This window comes from Pseudorca crassidens, chromosome 3 (genome assembly GCF_039906515.1).
Source record: "Pseudorca crassidens isolate mPseCra1 chromosome 3, mPseCra1.hap1, whole genome shotgun sequence".
Classification (NCBI taxonomy): Eukaryota; Metazoa; Chordata; class Mammalia; order Artiodactyla; family Delphinidae; genus Pseudorca; species Pseudorca crassidens.
The window spans coordinates 12100594-12120058 of record NC_090298.1 but is presented as its reverse complement, the minus strand read 5'-3'; the positions used below and the strand labels follow the sequence as shown (position 1 = coordinate 12120058).

At 39.0% G+C, this 19465-nt stretch overlaps 1 protein-coding gene across 4 annotated transcripts in view; it reads left to right on the top strand.

Moving 5' to 3' along the window:
* DNAH5 (dynein axonemal heavy chain 5) overlaps window positions 1-19465 on the top strand; it is a 273570-nt gene that overhangs the window by 118209 nt on the left and 135896 nt on the right. For all 4 annotated transcript variants that reach the window (XM_067730386.1, XM_067730387.1, XM_067730385.1 and 1 more), the window contains 10 exons: window positions 1145-1346; window positions 1915-2150; window positions 4299-4517; window positions 6847-6909; window positions 7213-7451; window positions 8188-8428; window positions 10550-10749; window positions 13186-13339; window positions 15159-15322; window positions 16449-16605. In XM_067730386.1, the coding sequence (XP_067586487.1) occupies window positions 1145-1346; window positions 1915-2150; window positions 4299-4517; window positions 6847-6909; window positions 7213-7451; window positions 8188-8428; window positions 10550-10749; window positions 13186-13339; window positions 15159-15322; window positions 16449-16605 (1875 nt within the window). The remainder of the gene's footprint in view (window positions 1-1144; window positions 1347-1914; window positions 2151-4298; window positions 4518-6846; window positions 6910-7212; window positions 7452-8187; window positions 8429-10549; window positions 10750-13185; window positions 13340-15158; window positions 15323-16448; window positions 16606-19465) is intronic.

Below are 19465 nucleotides of genomic sequence, written 5' to 3'. Positions count from 1 at the left end.
AAGGTGTAAGAAACAGTTGAAAATACTGAGTTATGGAGACAAATATAAAATATACAAAGATCAGGTCTAACTGTGCAAAGAACATTCTCAAAACAAAGTGGAGAACAAATTAACCCAAAAGAAAGAAGAGACAAAAAGCATTGTGCCCCTCTTTGGTTTGCTGCTTTAGTGGGTACAAAATGAAGTGTTAGGAAAAACAGCATTTGATAATGTGACCTTCCTGTTATATTGACATCATTCCTTATTTGCCAGTTGTGAGAGAGCCAATTCATCTTACAGAAGCACACTTTGTAACAAAGCAGACCATTTGTTAAAAAAACAGTTTTTAAAAAAACTTATATGCCGTCCATACAGTTATAAGGAAAGTGGAAAAAAGATCCTTTATACAATAACAACATCATTGAAAAATACCTAGGAGCGTACATAATGAGAAGTTTGTAGGGTCTTTTTGAAGAGTTCTCTAAAACTTAACAAGGAATTAAAGAAAAAGAGGTGAGAAGATTTAGAAACACATGGGAAGATTTAATGTTGTATGGATGTCAGTCCTTATCTAATATATTTATATATTTTGTGTGATTCCATGCAATCTTTCAATGGGGCTTGATGCTGGATATATTCTATTTGTCCCTCTAGATCTAATCTCCACGCTCTGACCTTAGGGAACAAGTCAATGGGTTTCCATTGAGTCTTCCAGTAGATGTCACCAATGAGAGTCTTGGAGGAGTTTGTGCAATGGGAAAAAGTGACCTCAGGGTATTTTTTTTCCCCATAGCATCACCCTCTCTGTGGCATGATTTGAGCTGTGTTTTTTGACCTAAGGTCCAGCTTCAATCAATAGGGCCTGGTTCACAAGAGATTTTATGGACTCTCTCTCTCTCTCTCTCTCTTTTTTTTTTCCTGAGAAACTGTTCCCGTCTCTTTTTGGCTAGGATGGTACCAGTTACATTGTTACTAGTCCCAGGTTACTATTTACACTGTTGTATCCAGTTCCAGTCCTGTGGCATTTTCAACTAGTCACACGGTTCACTAATTAAACATTTTAATAAATCCATGGGAACCACCAACAACTGGCAAATGTTCATTTATATCATGATACCATTTCTGATTCTTCCTTCTCTACACAAATACGTTATTTGTATTCTAGGAAGTTATTGCATCCACCGACTGCTTCAAACGCTACAATCACATTTGGCAAAAGGAGAAAGAAGAAACCATTGTGACATTTATTATGAAAAACCCCTTGCTTTCTGAATTTGAATCCCAGATTCTCTATTTCCAAAAACTAGAGCAAGAAATTAACACTGAGCCTGAGTATATCTGTGCGGGTACCATTGCTCTGTACACAGGTTGGTTCATTTTCTTTCAGACAGTCATAAAAATTCAACGTATTACTCTGTCTCTTTACCTAGATTAGTATTCCAGAGAGTTTTAGCTATCTTAAAGATTGACTTTCCTTTTATTGGCCTCAAGCTTTAAGACCAACTTATAGATTTGTTTTTAATTTCCTTCTGTGTAATTATTTATTCTGGACTATTTTGAACACTCTGCTGCTAAACCTTGAAAATAAATGCTAATTCAGATAAGGGATGAGTCTGTCATATTTGGAATTAAAATGTACGCTTTCTTTAATAAATAACAATAACAAAGATTTGAGGCTTATCTCCGACAGTTTCGATAGGTACTGTTTTGTTTTTTTTCCCCATTTTAGAATGTGTTTTGAATTGTTACAAATAGGCTTTATGACATGAATGGATATATAATGATTGGGAAAAACTAATTTTTTTCCAGTTTGATTTTTCGTGTGTTAGAGGGCTATCAGCTGCAAAGTATTTACTGTTGGTAAACCGTTACACTGGGTCTCCTTATACTGGTTCTAGTTTTTCAAACTGAACGGTGGACATGTGGGTTTTACAGCTGACTTGAAGTTCACCTTGACCGCTGAGACGAAGGCCTGGATGGTTGTCACTGGCCGTCACTGTAACAAAAAATACAGAAGTGAGATGGAAAACATTTTTACACTTGTTGAAGAATTCAGTAAGAAACTGAATCGCCCAATTAAAGACCTAGATGATGTTCGAATTGCTATGGTGGCACTGAAGGAAATTAGGGAGCAGCAAATCTCCATTGACTTTCAAGTGGGACCTATTGAGGTAACTGATAATCACTTGTTCTATAGAAATACCTCCATATGTTGGGCTCTATTAGATGAACTATTGACCAGATCTGGACTGGAATTACAAATGGACGCTAAACCCAAGAACAACGATTTCAGTAATGATACCTAACCTATAGGGTGCCTCGTATGGGCAGTTCTAGTACTTTACACAGCATTTAAGGTGTTGAAGAGCAGAGCCTGAGATGAGGATTTCTGTATAAGTGATTTATTGATGAGTGCTCATGGGAGAAGTAGAGTGAACGAAACAGAAAAGGATGAGGTTGGGGGTGGGAGGAAGCTAAGCCAGGGTGTGATCTTAGCTGTAGACTAACTTCGGCCTGATCCCACAGGGAGTGTTCAGGAACATGAATTGTACCACACAGTTGGCCCCATTTTGAGGCAAGGGGGACCTGTCTTTATTCCCCCAAATCAGTTGGTCATTGACCATTATTTCCTCATGAGGAAGCTCCTATCAGCTGAGGACCATTTTCAAGGGAAGAAGGCAGCTTGATTCCTATAGTCAACACACCCAACAATCTGGGTTGCAAATACCAGCTGATAAACAGGACCTGGATGGGGCACTGACAGTGTCCATTCATGGGTTTACTCTGTATTAACTCGTTTAATCCTTCCTACAACACTCCACTTACAAACAAGGAAACTGAGGGTCAAAGAAATCATGCAGTTTGATTAATGTTGCACATTACTTTTGTTTTTATTATCATACTCTCTTTTCTAGATGCAAATGCTTTATCAGCAATGGGTTACTATATTCTTTTAAACGAGACTAGTATAACTGTAGCATTAGAACAATTCCAGTTATAAAAACATTATCTTTTCATCACACCATAACTTAAGTGTCTGGACTTAAACTCTGATGGTCAGGATCATACTCTTGTCTCATATTTTCTGCACGTCTCTTTGAATTTTGAAAAATTTCAAATTACCATGAAAATGGCAGAGATGACTGAAGGTTTGCACCTCTACTGTGTTGGATCAGGGAAATCACGTGGTTCATTGTGTTCTTCTTTGGAATTGAAACATCAAGGCAAAGAGCCCCTACTTGGACCAGGGGAGTTTGAAGAAGGGGTTTGAAGAGGAGGTCCAGCAATTGCCAAGCCTTTCCCCCTGATGTGAGAGTTAAGACAAACTGTTGTCAAGTATTCAAGCTCAACATGCAATCTTCAGTACTGATAGAACTTATTTGAAAGACCTGATTTAGTGTTCAGCTCCCATATTCCCATTGTATCTTACTTTCCCCATCTCCCCACCCTATTCACACACACTATGGCCTTGTGAGCACTAAGTTCCAGAATTGTACTTACTCATCCATCAAAGGGAGCATTAGAAAGCTGCAGGTCTCTGTGTTGCTTTGATTGGTACTGGGGTGTAGACTGGAGGCATGCCTTCAAGGAGAAAGAGGGAAGAGGAAGAGAGGCACTGGGCTATGCTTGCCCAAATCAACAATCTTTTCCCCAAATCAACAATCAGGTGTTCATTCTATGTCTTTGGGGAAGAGTAATGGTGGGAGAAGAGGCCAGGGATATTTAGGAAAAATCCTTTCTCATGAAAACCAAACTTTGCCTTATTTTAATCTTCTAGACAAGAGAATAGTCCAGGATTTTGTGTCCTGAGGGCAATAACTTGGCTTAGGCTCTGATTCAAGAATGCCCTCTTATGTCCTACTGTTGGAACCTTTTACCAACAAAGTGAAATAGGATAGAGTTAAAACTCTGATTCATTTTGTTATTCTAAAATTAGCAGTTAAATTGTTTTATGTTTTTCATTTACTTGATTTAATTTTGTAGTCTTCAAATACAATTTAGGGGCCTAAGTAAAAATACCTTTTATTTGCATAATGATTTATAGTTTTCAAAATGCGTTTAAATTGATATATTTTTTGATATTCACGAAAATCCTATGAAGCAGCCAGGGAATCTTCCCGTTTTACAGATGAGGAAACTGAAGTTAAGTGGCTCAGTTGCTCACTTAAGCTTTTCCAAGTTTGCAAGTAGAGTAACTAGAACTCTCTGGGCAGTTTCCCTGTCATGTGGATCTTTTCCATTCTAATGCTTTAAAAAATGACTGTGCATACATTTATGCAACTGACTGGCAGAAATTAAATTTTTCTTCTTTTGTGTAGGAATCCTATGCCCTGCTTAACAAATATGGGCTTCTGATAGCAAAGGAAGAGATGGACAAAGTGGATACTCTGCGTTACACTTGGGAGAAGCTTCTGGCACGTGCCAGTGAAGTGCAGAATGAATTAGTCTCACTGCAGCCCAGTTTCAGGAAAGAGCTTATTAGTACCGTGGAGGTCTTCCTCCAAGACTGTCACCAGTTCTACCTGGACTACGATTTGGTACAACTCTAGCTTTCTCTGTGTATTTTGGGAGAAGAGTGACTACAGCATGCAAAATATAGTTGTTTAAAGATAATATTGGGTGGGCCAAAAAGTGCCTTCGGTTTTTTAGGTAAAAATAAAGACACATTTTTCATTTTCACCAAGAACTTTATTGAACAACGTATTCATCCTTTTGTTCCACTACCTTCTGTCATTTTTCAGGCAACTTCATAATTCCATCTTCCCAAAACTTTTTATCTTTTTGAACAAAGAAATGTTCCAGGTGCCTTTTACAGTCTTCCAGGGAATTGAAATTTTTTTCCATTAAGAGAATTTTGTAAAGAGTGAAATAAATGGAAATCCAAAGGTTCAATGTCTGGTGAATAAGGTGGATGAATCAGAACTTCCCAGCCAAGCTGTAACAGGTTTTGCCTGGTCATCAAAGAAACATGTGATCTTGAGTTATCCTGATGGAAGATTATGCGTTTTCTGTTGACTAATTCTGGACACTTTTCGTTGAGTGCCGCTTTCAGTTGGTCTAATTGGGAGCAGTACTTGTTGGAATTAATCGTTTGGTTTTCTGGAAGGAGCTTATAATAGAGGACTCCCTTCCAATCCCACCATATACACAACATCACCTTCTTTGGATGAAGACTGGCCTTAGGTAGGGTTGGCGATGGTTCATTTCGCTTGTCCCACGATCTCTTCCGTTCCACATTGTTGTACAGTATCCACTTTTCATCGCCTGTCACAATTTGTTTTAAAAACAGAATGTTTTCATCACGTTTCAGTAGAGAATCACACGTGGAAATATGGTCAAGAAGGTTTTTTTCGCTTAACTTACGTGGAACCCAAATGTCAAAGCGATGAACATAACCAAGCTGGTGCGAATGATTTTCAGCGCTTGATTTGGATATTTTTAGTGTGTCGGCTATCTCCCGCATGGTATAATGTTGATTTTTCTCAATTATTGTTTTGATTTGATCACTATCAACTTCAACTGGTCTACCAGACCGTGGAGCATCGTCCAGGGAGAAATCTCCAGCACGAAACTTCGCAAACCACTTTTGACACGTTCAGTCAGTCACAGCACCTTCTCCATATACTGCATAAATCTTTTTGTGCATTTCAGTTGCGTTTTTACCTTTCTTGAAATAATAAAGCATAATATGCTGAAAATGTTACTTTTTTCCCTCCATCTTCAATATTAAAATGGCTACACAAAAATTCACCAATTTTGATGTCTGTTTTTAAATGATATGACAGCTGTCACAATACAATCTAACAAAACTGTTTCGAATGCAGTTAAAGACACGAGAGCCATCTTATGAAAAAACCGAATGAACCTTTTGGCCCACACAATATGTCAGATTTAATGAAATTCCCTAGGAATGGAAATTTTATTTTCACAAGAGCAAAGATATTTCCCTTCCACAATCCTTTCCCCTTAGAATTCATCCAGAATAATTTCAACAGTAAATGGAAATTTAAAAGTGCTCTTTATATTATACCATTGGTTTCGTACTGAAGTTATTTTGGTAGCTTTTCTAGATTTGTGTAGATAAATATTATTCACTTATAGTTGTCATGATCATCCTTCACACAGTATTCATTAGTTCTGCAAATACTGTAGAACTGCCCTTGGTGCTGAAGACGCAAAAGTGGACAAGACAGATTGAGTCCATATTTTAATCATACATACGTAAGTTTTCATGCAAAATCTTCTGCTGGGAATATGTTGCTTAAGGAGACCCATTTCCAGCCAATTACAAGGTGCTACAGAAGGGAAATATGTAGAGTATAGGGTAAAACTTGTACTTACTAACTGGTAACACGCCAAACCACAAAGTAAATGAAATTAGGAGATTGGATTCATGAACCAACTTCATGGATGAAGAAGCACAGAAATCCAGTTATTTAAGGTGGTCTAATATAGGAAAACCTGATTGGAATGTAAACATTACAGGTCACTTTACAAATAGATATTAGAGTGGTGAACTCTGTGTGTCATGTGGCATTAGTGTTCTAGTTCAAACCAGACACTGTGCTTCTTACCGAATAGTTATTTACCCTTCATGTCACCTGATAAATTAATAGCACATAGTTTTAATTTTCAAAATTTCTTGACATATGAAAGCTGTGACCTCAATTTGGCTTTTTTTTGGCCTTGAAAATATTTCCAAATGAGTTACTTTCCTGAGCCCTTTTTTACAAATAAAAAGTAAGTTTCCTATCCTGTATGTGACATGCATGTAAACAAAATTTGATATTCAAATATATAGTGCTCATGAAATTTGTATGCATTTGCTTCATTTTACTTCATGTTTATTTTAACTTTTTGTGTCAGAATGGTCCAATGGCTAGCGGCTTGAAACCCCAGGAAGCCAGTGATAGACTTATCATATTTCAGGTGATCTTTTTAGTTTCTTTGACTTTCTATATAACCAAAACCTCAATGTCTTTTAAACACATACTTTTTTTCTGCTTAATATAGAGAAGCCCATTGTGGAATATAGTGTGTACTTACCTTTTAAAAACTGTGATTTGGTATGGTTAACGTTCGTTTCTATGTAATTAATTGTACTCATTTAGTTCTCATTTACATGTGCTCAGAGATCATACATGTTTGCTTATTGGCCAATCTTTTTTTTCATTTGCATGTTTATTCACATGTAAATCATTTTTGATGAGTTTTCACTTGTATTTTTATTAGAATCAATTTGATAATATCTATCGGAAATATATCACCTATACTGGAGGAGAGGAGCTTTTTGGTCTGCCAGTCACACAGTATCCTCAGCTTCTCGAAATCAAGAAGCAACTAAATCTTCTACAGAAAATATATGCTCTGTACAACAGTGTCATAGAAACTGTAAATAGCTATCACGATATTCTGTGGTCAGAAGTAAATATTGAAAAAATCAACAGCGAACTTTCAGAGTTCCAGAACAGGTGAGAAATTAATGTTTATCATGCCCAGAGCTATTGAACCTCAAATACTTTCTTCTTTGATAGGCTGTCAGGGTTCTTTTTTCACCCAGATGTTTCGAAAGCACATCATGCTTCATTGCTGTTGTCCACTGACATCACCCTTGTCAAATGCGATTTATTAATTACCCCTATGTGTGCCTGGTGAGACAAGCACATCCTTTAAACCTGGATGAATCTTGCCAAGGGCTTTCCTGCATCTTAGAGAGAGCTGATCTCTATTTATATTACACTTACCAACATTTGAAGTTTATGTTAGATGATTTATTTGGAATAAAAGCAAGAGCCCTGTGATATTTCTACATCCTTGAAGTGTTGAACCCCCCCAAAAATGGAGGATCATTTGTTGTACTTTTCAGTTGACAGCCTGAAACACTCTGCTGTGCTTTGTACTTGGTAGGGTCTCAAAACATGTTTGGAGAACTGAATTGAATTGGGAAGCACCTCTAGTCTTTAAAATAATGCCTTTTACCTAATTTTTATGAGGAAATTGAAAAAAGTCATTCCTGGTTGGGAGGAGCAAATTTCTGCAATGTAAAAGTGGGTTATATTAACAGCTATCCACTGAGTCATGATATTTAACAATGTGATGGGTATTTGAGGTGACTGTTTTTTGATGGAAATGCTAGCAGACAGTCTTGGATTGGAGACATTCCAGGCTTATATTCGAATGAACTTTCATGTTGGCTTTTCTTTGCAGGTGTCGGAAGCTGCCCCGAGCCTTGAAGGACTGGCAGGCTTTTTTGGATCTGAAGAAGACCATTGATGATTTCAGCGAGTGTTGTCCCCTGCTGGAGCGCATGGCCAGTAAGGCCATGATGGAAAGGCACTGGGAAAGGATAACTGCTCTCACTGGGCACAGTCTAGATGTGGGGAATGAAACTTTTAAGTTAAGACATATCATGGAGGCACCTCTTCTGAAATACAAAGAGGAAATAGAGGTACAATGATTGAGTGTATGATGTGGTGGGAGATTGGAAGGTCCCAGGGGATTTGAGAGTCTTCCTACATCATGGTCTGTTGGTGCAGTACATCATGCTAGAGCAATCAAAACTCTTTTCCTGGTACTCAGCTATGATTTCTTCAACAAACGTTTATGTAACAGGTTCTGTGTTAAGTGCTGGGGACATACGTTCCTGTGTTTACAGATCATTAAATAATTTGTATAATTAAATAATTGTACAAATGAAGGTGTAGTTACAAGCTGCAGTAAATACCATTGAAATGGAAGTATGCTGCTCTATGAGGGCCTCTAATAATGGGGTTGACCTCTCTGGGGGTGGGGCGAGGGCAATGAAGGTCAGGAAGACTGGGTGCTGGGTGAACGGGGTGTGCTTGTGTGGTGAGGGGGTAAGGAGCTTGGAAAGTGCAGAGAAGACAGTGTCAGGCAGGTGGAACAGCATATGTGAAGGGTCTGAGGTGTGTTTAGGGGACCAGACGGCCGAGATGTGGAGGTGGGCGAGAGAGGAGACAGCTAAGGTTGGAGAGATGGAGTGGATCTAGAATGTGTTACTGATTTCAGTCTTTGAAGCAGTCGGTAGCCAACTGGGAGATGTATTTTGATTGGGGGATGACGTGGTTAAATTTGCATTTTGTAAAGATCACTCCAGTAGCTGTGAGGAGAAAGAATTGGAAAACGGAAAGGGAGAATGCTGGGAAACCAATTGGGAGGTTACTTGAATATCCCCAGCAACAGATAATGATGTGTCAGATGAGGAGGCAGGTAGTGAAGCTGAAGAGGGGAGACAAGATTGAAGAGATCGTTAGGAGGATAGAATTTGACGGAGTGAACATGGTAGGGAAATGGGAGGGGCTGAGGATGAACCCTAGAGTTCTTGCTGAGAGATCTAAGTGGGTGATGGTGCTTGTGACTGAGATGGGGAATGTTGGAAGGTGATCAGGTGGAATGACAAAGTGCAAAGACTATGAGCTTGATTTTGGGCATGAATTTGATATTTCACAGATTGTGTTTTGGGTTCCCTTGATGTATCCAAACAGAGAAGCCCAGTAAGCAGTGGGTGTGGGTCTTTCCTGGAGATACAAAAGGTTGCTGGCTGCACGGGTGTGGATATGCTCATCCAGAGAGGGACAAGAAGAGGGCAAGGACAGGTTTGACCAATGGTCCAGGAGAAGATAAGGCTGCAGAGAAGACAGGGAGAGTGATCAGAGAGCTGGGAAGAAGTCAGGTTTCTGTTCACTCCCTCCTCTCGTACTGCATTGATTTGACTTTAGAGTTAAATGAGAGACACATTAAAGTTTGAGTCTTTGATGAAAGTGGCAAAATTTAAAAGGTTATTGCATATCTTTTTTATCCTAATTTTTATTGAGATATAATTGACATTTAACATTGTGTAAGTTTAAGGTGTTCAACATAGTGATTTGATACATTTATATTGCAATATAATCTCCATTGTAGTGTTAGCTAACACCTCAGTTATCATTTCTTCTAGTGGTGGGAACAATTGAGATCTAGTCTTTTAGAAAATTGAATGTTTAGGATACAGTTTTGTTGTCTATAATCACTGTACTGTGGATTGGATCTCTAGGACTTATTTATCTATTAGCTGTAAATAGATATAACATCTCTCTCATTCCCCCACCCCCAGCCCCTGTTAACTACCATTCCACTTTCTGTTTTTTCAAGTTTTTTTTTTGTTGTTGTTGTGTTGGTTTTTTTTTTAAGATTCCACATATAAGGACTATCATATAATATTTGTCTTTGTCTGACTTATCTCACTTAACCCAATATCCTCAGGGTCCCTCCATGCTGTCACAAATGGCAGGATTTTCTTTTTTATCGTGGCTGAAAATCTTCCACTGCTGTATATCTTTTCTGTCTTCTTTCTGGAATAGTTTGGTGATAAATTTTACAGATTAGGATAAATCTATATTATATCTACACACACACACCATTTATTATATTGCAGTTTAGATCTGGAAATGTAAGTATTTATAGATACATATAAAGGAAAGGGTATAGACAGGACCTCTGTTGAACCAAGACTATTTGAGAAGGATGTGTGACTTTCATGTGATAAAATGAGAGCTTGCACTTTTAATAGGACATCTGTATCAGTGCGGTGAAAGAGAGGGACGTTGAACAAAAGCTGAAGCAGGTGATTAATGAATGGGACAACAAAACATTCACATTTGGCAACTTTAAAACCCGTGGAGAGCTCCTCTTGAGAGGAGACAGTACATCGGAAATCATCTCCAACATGGAGGACAGCTTGATGTTACTGGGCTCCCTACTGGGCAACAGGTAGGAAAACCGTCCTTCTTTCCCCTGAGGTTTGAGAACGGTAAAAACAAACACTTCAAGGGAAATTAATTAAACAAATGCAACAATACCCCTCGTACAATCTATTCAACATTAAAAGTACTTGTTTTAATTTTAGCCTTTGGCACGGCATGGATAAAACTGTTTTGATTTCATTATCACCTATTTGGGGGATGTGTCTGAGACCATCAGTTGGACAAAATCATGCACCATGTAATTAGCCATTGGATCTTGCGGAACATTTCAGCTTTGCTGCTGACAGGCCTCACTGCACAGCTGACAGCTCGACAGACTCTAGATTCCAGAAGGAAAATTATTCTGAATTTTAGAATAATTACTTCAGAAACCTTTTTGTCAACACCTATGGACTAGAAACTCTTAGTTGTGTACACACTTTAATGAGATGACAGATTAAGATAGAGAATGAAGTTAATTCATAAAGAGAAGTAAAGCAGCACAGACCGATACCATCCTAACATTTCTGTTTGATGGTAGCAGCAGAGCTGTCATGCTTTGGACGTGCGAGCCAGAGATGCATAAACTTAGATTTCTTTGGTTCAATGCTTCCTCTGGTGCTTTTTGAAATAATTTTTTTGTTCACCAGGATTTTCTCAAATATATGGTAATTGTGTAAGTGTTTGAAATGAGTAATATAGAATATAAAATTAGGTCTTAGAGATTCAGACTATTGGTAATATTGAATCTGAACTACTTAGAATTTGGTGAGTTTTAATGAATTTGGTTACTGGTCACACCCAACCAGAATTAAGGACAGATGGAAGATAACATACCCTATGGAGGTCGAAGAAGTACACATATACATTAACTAAACATCATCTGTGTTAGGAATGGGTAAACTTTTCTTACCAATGGCATTGAACCCACAGACAGAGTTGTATGAGGAACGCATATTCAACAGAAATTTACAGAATACCTACCACGTGCCATGTGGTCTTCTAGGTGCTGTGGTTAGAAGGGTGAATAAAACAAAGATTTCTGTTGCTATGGACCTATATTCTTGTGAAAAGCATAAACAAGCAAAAAACCCCAGAAAGATGTGTAGAATATTAAAGCAATCTGCTTAACACTTAAGACTATGAAAATTAAAATTTTATTCACTAATATGACTAATATTTGAGATGACTTCAAGCCCGTATTATGTTGGACTGGAGAGATCAAGAAAGGGTGAAGAAGGAGAAGAGGAAAAACAACAAAAGGCAGGACAATCGTTTAGGAGTAGGGTTGTCTACAAATAACAGAAGCACCGCATGCAACATTGCTTGAACAAGACTGAAGTTTATGTCTTTCTCAAGTAAAAAAAGTCCCAAGGTTGATGGCTCTTGGGAGCCCTTCTCCTCCTTCTACCCGTTACATCCAATGCTGCGGCTCTCTTCCCATCCGGAAGAGTGGTTTTCAGACTTGGCTACACACTAGACACACCTAAGGAACTTTAAAAAATCCCAAAGCCTGGGCCACATCCCAGACTGATCGAATCAAAGTTCCTAGGGGTGGGATCCAGGCAGGTATTGGTAGGGTTTTTTGTTGTTGTTGTTTGTTTGAAGGTATTGGTAGTTTTTAATATTTATTGGATGATTAGAATGTGCAGCTAGGGTTGAGAAATATTGATGTGGAGCTTAATCCCGGGACTGCACATTGCTGCAAAGGAGGCTGGGAGATTCAGTATTTTAACTGGGCAGCTGTGAGTCCAGGTAGAAATGGGGTTCTGTATCTAAAGAAGAAGGAGGAAAAGATATTGGGGGACCACTGTCTGTTTCTGTCTCACGAGGAAAAAGGGAAGATAGATTAACTATGAGAGAGGAAGAAAAGTGGCTCTCAGGCTTCATGTGTGTACATGCAGAAAGCCTCATGCATACATGTACACACAGACGTGAGTGGGGTGGACAGGAGTGGATGGGAAGTTGGAAGGAGGCTCAGAAGAGGGCAGGCTAAAGAGAGAGTCCAGATAGTATCATATTTGAAAACGGAATTTGTTGTTCTGTCCCTGCCAACGGCTCTGTAATGGCTCCACATTACATGCAAAACAAGAGACTCCACGGAATAGGCACAGAAGCTCAGTGGAGAGAATGTTATTCCCTTGGCGACAGCAACAATGACCAGAATGATACTGTTCCAGCAGCTGGGCGGAGTCAAGTCTAATGCTTGATCTGCTTCTTAGATGATACATCTCCCACTTCTCTATGCCCTGGGTCAAAAGGGAAAAAGTCAGTTTAACAATGCCCAGTATATGGTGATGAATGCATCACTTGGTAGCATCATTTTAAAAGCCAGCAACGTAATCAAAGTTGTAAAGAAACAGGTGAAAATCAGGATTTTTTAAAAATCCTCTTTAGTTTGAAAACAACAACAATAAAAACAAAACACTAAAAAAACAAATTCTGAATGTATTTCTCGTTTTAGGTACAATATGCCATTCAAAGGCCAGATTCAAAAGTGGGTGCAATACCTTTCCAACTCAGCAGACATCATTGAGAATTGGATGATGGTGCAAAACTTGTGGATTTACTTAGAAGCCGTCTTTGTAGGAGGAGACATTGCCAAACAGCTTCCCAAGGTCTTAGAAATTTCTTTATGATTTCATTCGGCTTTTAAACTTAGAGAACTAGCTAATAACTCAGAATGCCCTTAAAAATGCAATAAATTTCAACCTCTACTGAGCCACCCCTTCTCCAGTCTTTTGGTTGTTGCTGTCAAGCTGTTCTTCAAAGAGAGAGAGGGTAATTGTGGAAAAGAGGGGTGTGAAAATGAGAGGAAGAATGCTTCAAAATGGTGAGGTTTTATAGGAAATGGAGGGTTAAAAAACAAAGACTGAATGCCTGCATAATTGATATACTTCTTCAGATAATTTGAAGGTGGAACTTGGAACAGTGTAGAATTACAGAGTGGTTATCTTGACAGTGGTAGGATAATTTGTTCTCTACTACTGACAGTTTAAAATAACCCACACTCTACAATATACCCAATTATATCAGTACTGTAAAATGGAGTGGAAATCGGCAAGGAAAAACTCAAGGATTCTTACCCAATTACGTTAAATTGTTTGCTAAATTATAACGTGTTAACAATACATTTCAGTTTTAGAAGCATGATTATGTTGAGTGTTCTTTTCACTTAGGTTTCCTTAGCTTTCTCTTTGGTTAGTTTTCAGTTTAATTATAGAGGGCAGACCCATTAGCTGATTTATTTTTTGGCTACCAGTGAAATGTATCCATACATTATAATTTTAGGTATTTATTTTTCTTTTATATTTGGGCGTGTTTTTCCTCTTGATGGGTGAAGAGTCTCAAATTGGACTTAATGGAAACTTTCACATACAATATTGAAGGAGTTAGGTGGAGTTTCTTGCTCTCATACTTGATAGTATGTGCTCATTGGTAAAATATAGAAAGTTTTAAGGAAGAAAATCACAATTATTCCTACTCTCTCAAATTAATCTGCACATTTTCCATTTTTCCTCAAAAATCTATTTAAAAAATTTCAGAATATTAGGGTCACACTATAATTAATTTTGTATCTTATTTTTATCTTTTTTTGCGGTACGCGGGCCTCTCACTGTTGTGGCCTCTCCCGTTGCGGAGCACGGGCTCCGGACGCACAGGCTCAGCGGCCATGGCTCACGGGCCCAGCCGCTCCGCGGCATGTGGGATCTTCCCAGACCGGGGCACGAACCCGCGTCCCCTGCATCGGCAGGTGGACTCTCAACCACTGCGCCACCAGGGAAGCCCTGTATCTTATTTTTAAATGTTTGTTTTCTAAATACACAAATAATGCTCAGTGTAGAAAACTTGAAAAACATAAGATTCACTTAATTTGGAGGTAATTGAAAACAGTTGGGAGGGTGCTTTTCTCCCAAATTATCTTGTGTTGTATTATTATTATTATTTTTAATATTTATTGGACTGTAGTTGATTTACAATGTTATGTTAGTTTCAGGTGTACAGCAAAGTCAATCAATTATATGTATACATATATCCACTCTGTTTTTAGATTCTTTTCCCATATAGGCCATTACAGGGTACTGAGTAGAATTCCCTGTGCTATACAGTAGGTTCTTATTAGTTATGTATTATATGTAGTAGGGTGTATATGTCAATCCCAGTCTCCCAATTTGTATTATTATTTTTATACCTGCTTCCTGCTTTTAGTTAACATAATGTAGGTCCCAGGGTTGAGCTAAAGATTCTTATTTAAGAAAGGGGGTGCTCTGGTGCAAAAGACCCAAGGAAAATTGAAATAGAACATGTGTGATATTTCATGTATGCACAGGGTATCCAGAACGGTTACAAGTCTGACCTCAGCGGGAGGTATGTGAGACACTCTGTCCTTGGGATCACAGACGTGTCCAAGTGTGCTTTGTTACCTTGTGCTCATAGGAGGCCAAGCGCTTTTCCAACATAGATAAATCCTGGGTGAAGATCATGAGTCGGGCACATGAGATGCCCAGTGTGGTTCAGTGTTGTGTTGGAGATGAGACCATGGGGCAGCTGTTGCCACACTTGCTGGACCAGTTGGAAATCTGCCAGAAATCCCTTACTGGGTAAGTTCACTCCAAGCATCCTAGAGATGAAAGGGACCAGAGACACGAGACAGGATTAGCCAAATGGGTGTTCTTTTGCTTAGACTCAATTCATGTCTAACGTGGTGGCATAGATAAAACTGATAGTTTGGAGGCTTATCGTCTCTCCAAGCAGTTACTAGATTGTCTCTGATGTTTAAATTATAGGCTTTATGGCTTCTTCCGCCATTGGGACAAGAGCTTGTAAATATTCTCATACAGTCCTTGTTTTTAAAATGAATATACCTGTTTTTCTGATCTCCTTCTTGGATAAACATCTGAAGAAGCAAAATATTTCATTATACTCAACCAAGAACAATATGAACAGTGTGTAGTATACACAAGCAGCCAAGATTATACAAAAATGAGAGCCTAATCTAATACCTAGCAATATATACTGACACACCCACACCCACACCCACACTTACATAGATGGAGGCTGGAGGAACTCCAAGAGTAACAAATAATTTTCTTGCCCTTTGGCTAATCACGATAAAATCACTAAGTAGAAATATGTTAAATGGGGAAACAAAAGTGCAGCAAAAGTAGGGTGATGACAGGTAGAACAAACATTCACTGGGTTTTTGTAACTCCTCGAGGCAGAGAACAGTGTCAAGACCCTTCCTTCCATGCAGCTGGATTTTGTTTCTGCTTCAGTGACAGATTCATTGGATTCTTTTAAGATACAATCCTAAGAATTGGAATTGTCAGCCTTTAGCTGACATAGCACTGTGCTTGCAAATAAAATAAAACAAACACAAAACCGAAAGACTCCCCGTGTGTAAATCTTCCTGTCTTCTACAAAGAAAGTACAAATATTTCCAGGTTAAGTCAAATGTATACATTATACTTGTGAAAAATGAGGAAATTCTATCAATTCTGGAAAAAAATAGTCTCCCAATCAGAATGTGGACTCCCACTTGGCAAAATTAGTAATGAAAAAAAAAAAAAACAACAACAAAAACACAGAACAAAACAAAAACATTGAACAGTGTGGGGAAAACTAGATTCTCTCAAAGTCTTTTCCCTTTTTCCCATCCAGATTAATTTATTCCTAGAAAGACCTGTTTTGTGTGCTTATGAAGTTTATCTTTTCCTCCCCACTTAGGTACTTGGAGAAAAAACGGCTTTGCTTTCCTCGGTTCTTCTTCGTCTCGGACCCCGCTCTTCTGGAGATTCTGGGGCAGGCATCAGACACACACGCTATACAAGCCCATTTGCTGAGTGTGTTTGACAACATCAAAACGGTCAAGTTCCACGAAAAGGTTTGCCTAATTCAAATTGCTGGCCAGCAATTTACGTATCTTAGAATCTCAACTGTCTTTATTGAATTGCTCTCCAATAGTGTTTACAAAGATTTACTTCCCTGTCCATTAAATATCACCCGATGACTAAAAAGATACTTTTGGGCCCAATTTGCCTTCAGAACTATGTGACTTCTTAATATCCAAAGTGTAGATTTGAATAACAGACAGTTTAAATGTGATTAGGAATGCTTCGTATGTAGCATTCATAGCTTCACATGCCAAGTTAACTGTTTAGAAATTCAACAAAACAAAGGAACAAATTGCTCATCAAATAGTGCCTTGATTGAACAGAATTCCACAGTGACTTGTTTTAATCAGGCTTCAGATGTTTTTGGCATGATGGTCCTCCATGTTTTTCATCATACTCCATTGAAAACCTTTTCTTTCCTTTTTTTTTTTAAACACTCCCACCAATTTCTAGAATCATGGAGTTGTATGGGACCCAAAAGAAGTTATCCAACATGAGGAAGACTATACATTTGCCTAGCTGCCAGAAGATATTGTCTAATCTACCCCTTTACCGCAAACTCCCTAAAAAAGTGACCCTTCCAATTGGATAACATATTCAGCTCCCTTATGGTGTTTCATACAAACCTTAGTATCATTTATTTATTCATCCCAGCATGCAACTTGCATCTGTTGAGCAAATACCACGCACTAGATGTTGTGCTTAACAATGGGAATATACCATCCTCAGGGTTCTTGTGCTCTGGTGGGGTCTACAGAGTGCAGCTCGTGCAGTGGTAGAGCTAGTCTATTGGAGGTCATTAAAAGCCAGTCAGTTAAGTTCAAGCCCCTCGCTGTGTGCCAGGCATGATGCCAGTCCTGGGGTTCCAAGGAAGAATATATCGCAATCCATACTGCAGTTGTTTTTATGCAGTACAACATTCAAGAGAAATTTGGCAATTAAACCATCGATATTTTTGACTTGCTGTGTTTGTGTGATGCACAAGGAGCATGGAAATGCCCACCAGGGAGCCCTAACCTGGGTGTAAGGGGTGTAAGAGAAAGCTTCCTGCAGGACAGTGTGGTGTTTGAACTGATTTTTTGAAGGTGAGTGGAACATAACCAGGCAAGTGGGGAAGGGACGCACAGTCTGGCCAGAGGAAGGGCAAGTGCAATGGCCCGGAGGTGTGGGTGGTCTAGGATGTCAGAAGTGTGGGTATGTGAAGGAGTGTATTACTTTCCTAGGGCTTCCATGGATTAAAACAACAGAAAATTATTCTCTCACAGTTCCGGAGGCTAGACATCCTGACTAAGGTGTTGGCAGGGTTGGTTCCGACCGGAGGCTCTGCAGGAGAGTCTGTTTAGTGCCTGTCTCCTAGTTCCCAGTGGTGGTCAGCAATCCTTTGTTTTCCTTGTCTTGCAGACACATCAATTTGACCTCCACCTTTGTCTTCACTTGACATTCTCCTTGTGTGTCTGTGTCTAAATTTCCTTCTTCTTCTAAGGTCATTGTATTCGGGTCCACCAACATCCAAGATGACCTCATCTTAACTTGACTGCCCCTTCAAACACCCCATTTCCAAATCAGGTCCCACTCACAGGTACTAGGGGTTGGGGCTTCAATATATATTTTTGGAGGAGACAGTTTAACCCACAACATGGGGTGATGAGCAAAGGGAAAAGAGGGAGAAGGAGGCATGGACCGTATTCCAGAAGGTCAAGTGCATCACACTATGGAACGTACTTCATCATGAACGTGACAAAAGGTGTGGGAGGTTTTCAGCAGAGCAGTGACCTGATGTGTGTTTCAGAAAGAGCCTCTGGCTCAGAGTAGAAGGGAGAATGGAAGGGGGCAAGGAAACCAGCTTCGAAAGTGATTGCAAAGTCAGGCCGAGTTGCTACAACAAAGCGGGTGGGTGGAGAGAAAGAGGAGACCGTATGGATTGAATGGTTTAAAAATTGATCTTTCTTTTAGATCTACTGGATGCATGGGTTGAAAGAGGGCATTGAATTACCGAGGAAGTTCTTCTTGATGTTTTCCTCAAATGCTTCTGCTTTAGCACCAGGACTTCATGGTCCTAGAGTGAAGCTTCTCATTGTTTGATTGTACATTGAAGATAATTGAAACTTCCTCATTTTCAGCCTCTGTTCCTAGCAATTACTTCTTAAAAACAAATAGCATTGATTTTTTTTTTTTCTTGTTGCTGTTCCTACCATAAGGTTTCTACAGCCAGGGGCAGATCCTGGTTTTGTGGGTCCTAAATCTTATAAAATTATAAATACAAACTTATATTCAGGACCTAGAAGGGTCTGTGCAAGTGAGGGACCCTGAAACTTAAGGCTCATTAGCTTCTTGGTAGATCACTTCTGTGGACAGCTAAGGAGGATTTCATTAATACAGACTAAATCTGGGCCCAAGGGAACAATGTTCCACTTACTAGAGAACAAAACAACAACAAACATTTGCATTTACTTTATAGTTTGCATCACAGTTGTTCCTTGGTGTCTGTGGGGAGGATTGGTTCCAGGACCCCAGCAGATACCAAAATCTGTGGAGGCTTAAGTCTCACATAAAATACTGTAATATTTGGATATACCTACATATGGTTTCTAGATTACTTATAATACAAGACAATGTAAAGGTTATGTAAATAGTTGCCAGCATGTGGCAAATTCAACTTTTGCTTTTTGGAACTTTCTGGAATTTTTTTTTTCAAATATTGATCAGAGGTTGGTTGAGTTTGTGGATTCAGAAACCATGGATATGGAGGGCCAACTGTATTTTGCATAACTGGCATGAGTGTCCTGTAAGGTGAGTTGGGAAGTAGGACAGGCATGATTTTTAATGACTAAATAGAAGCAAGAAATTTAG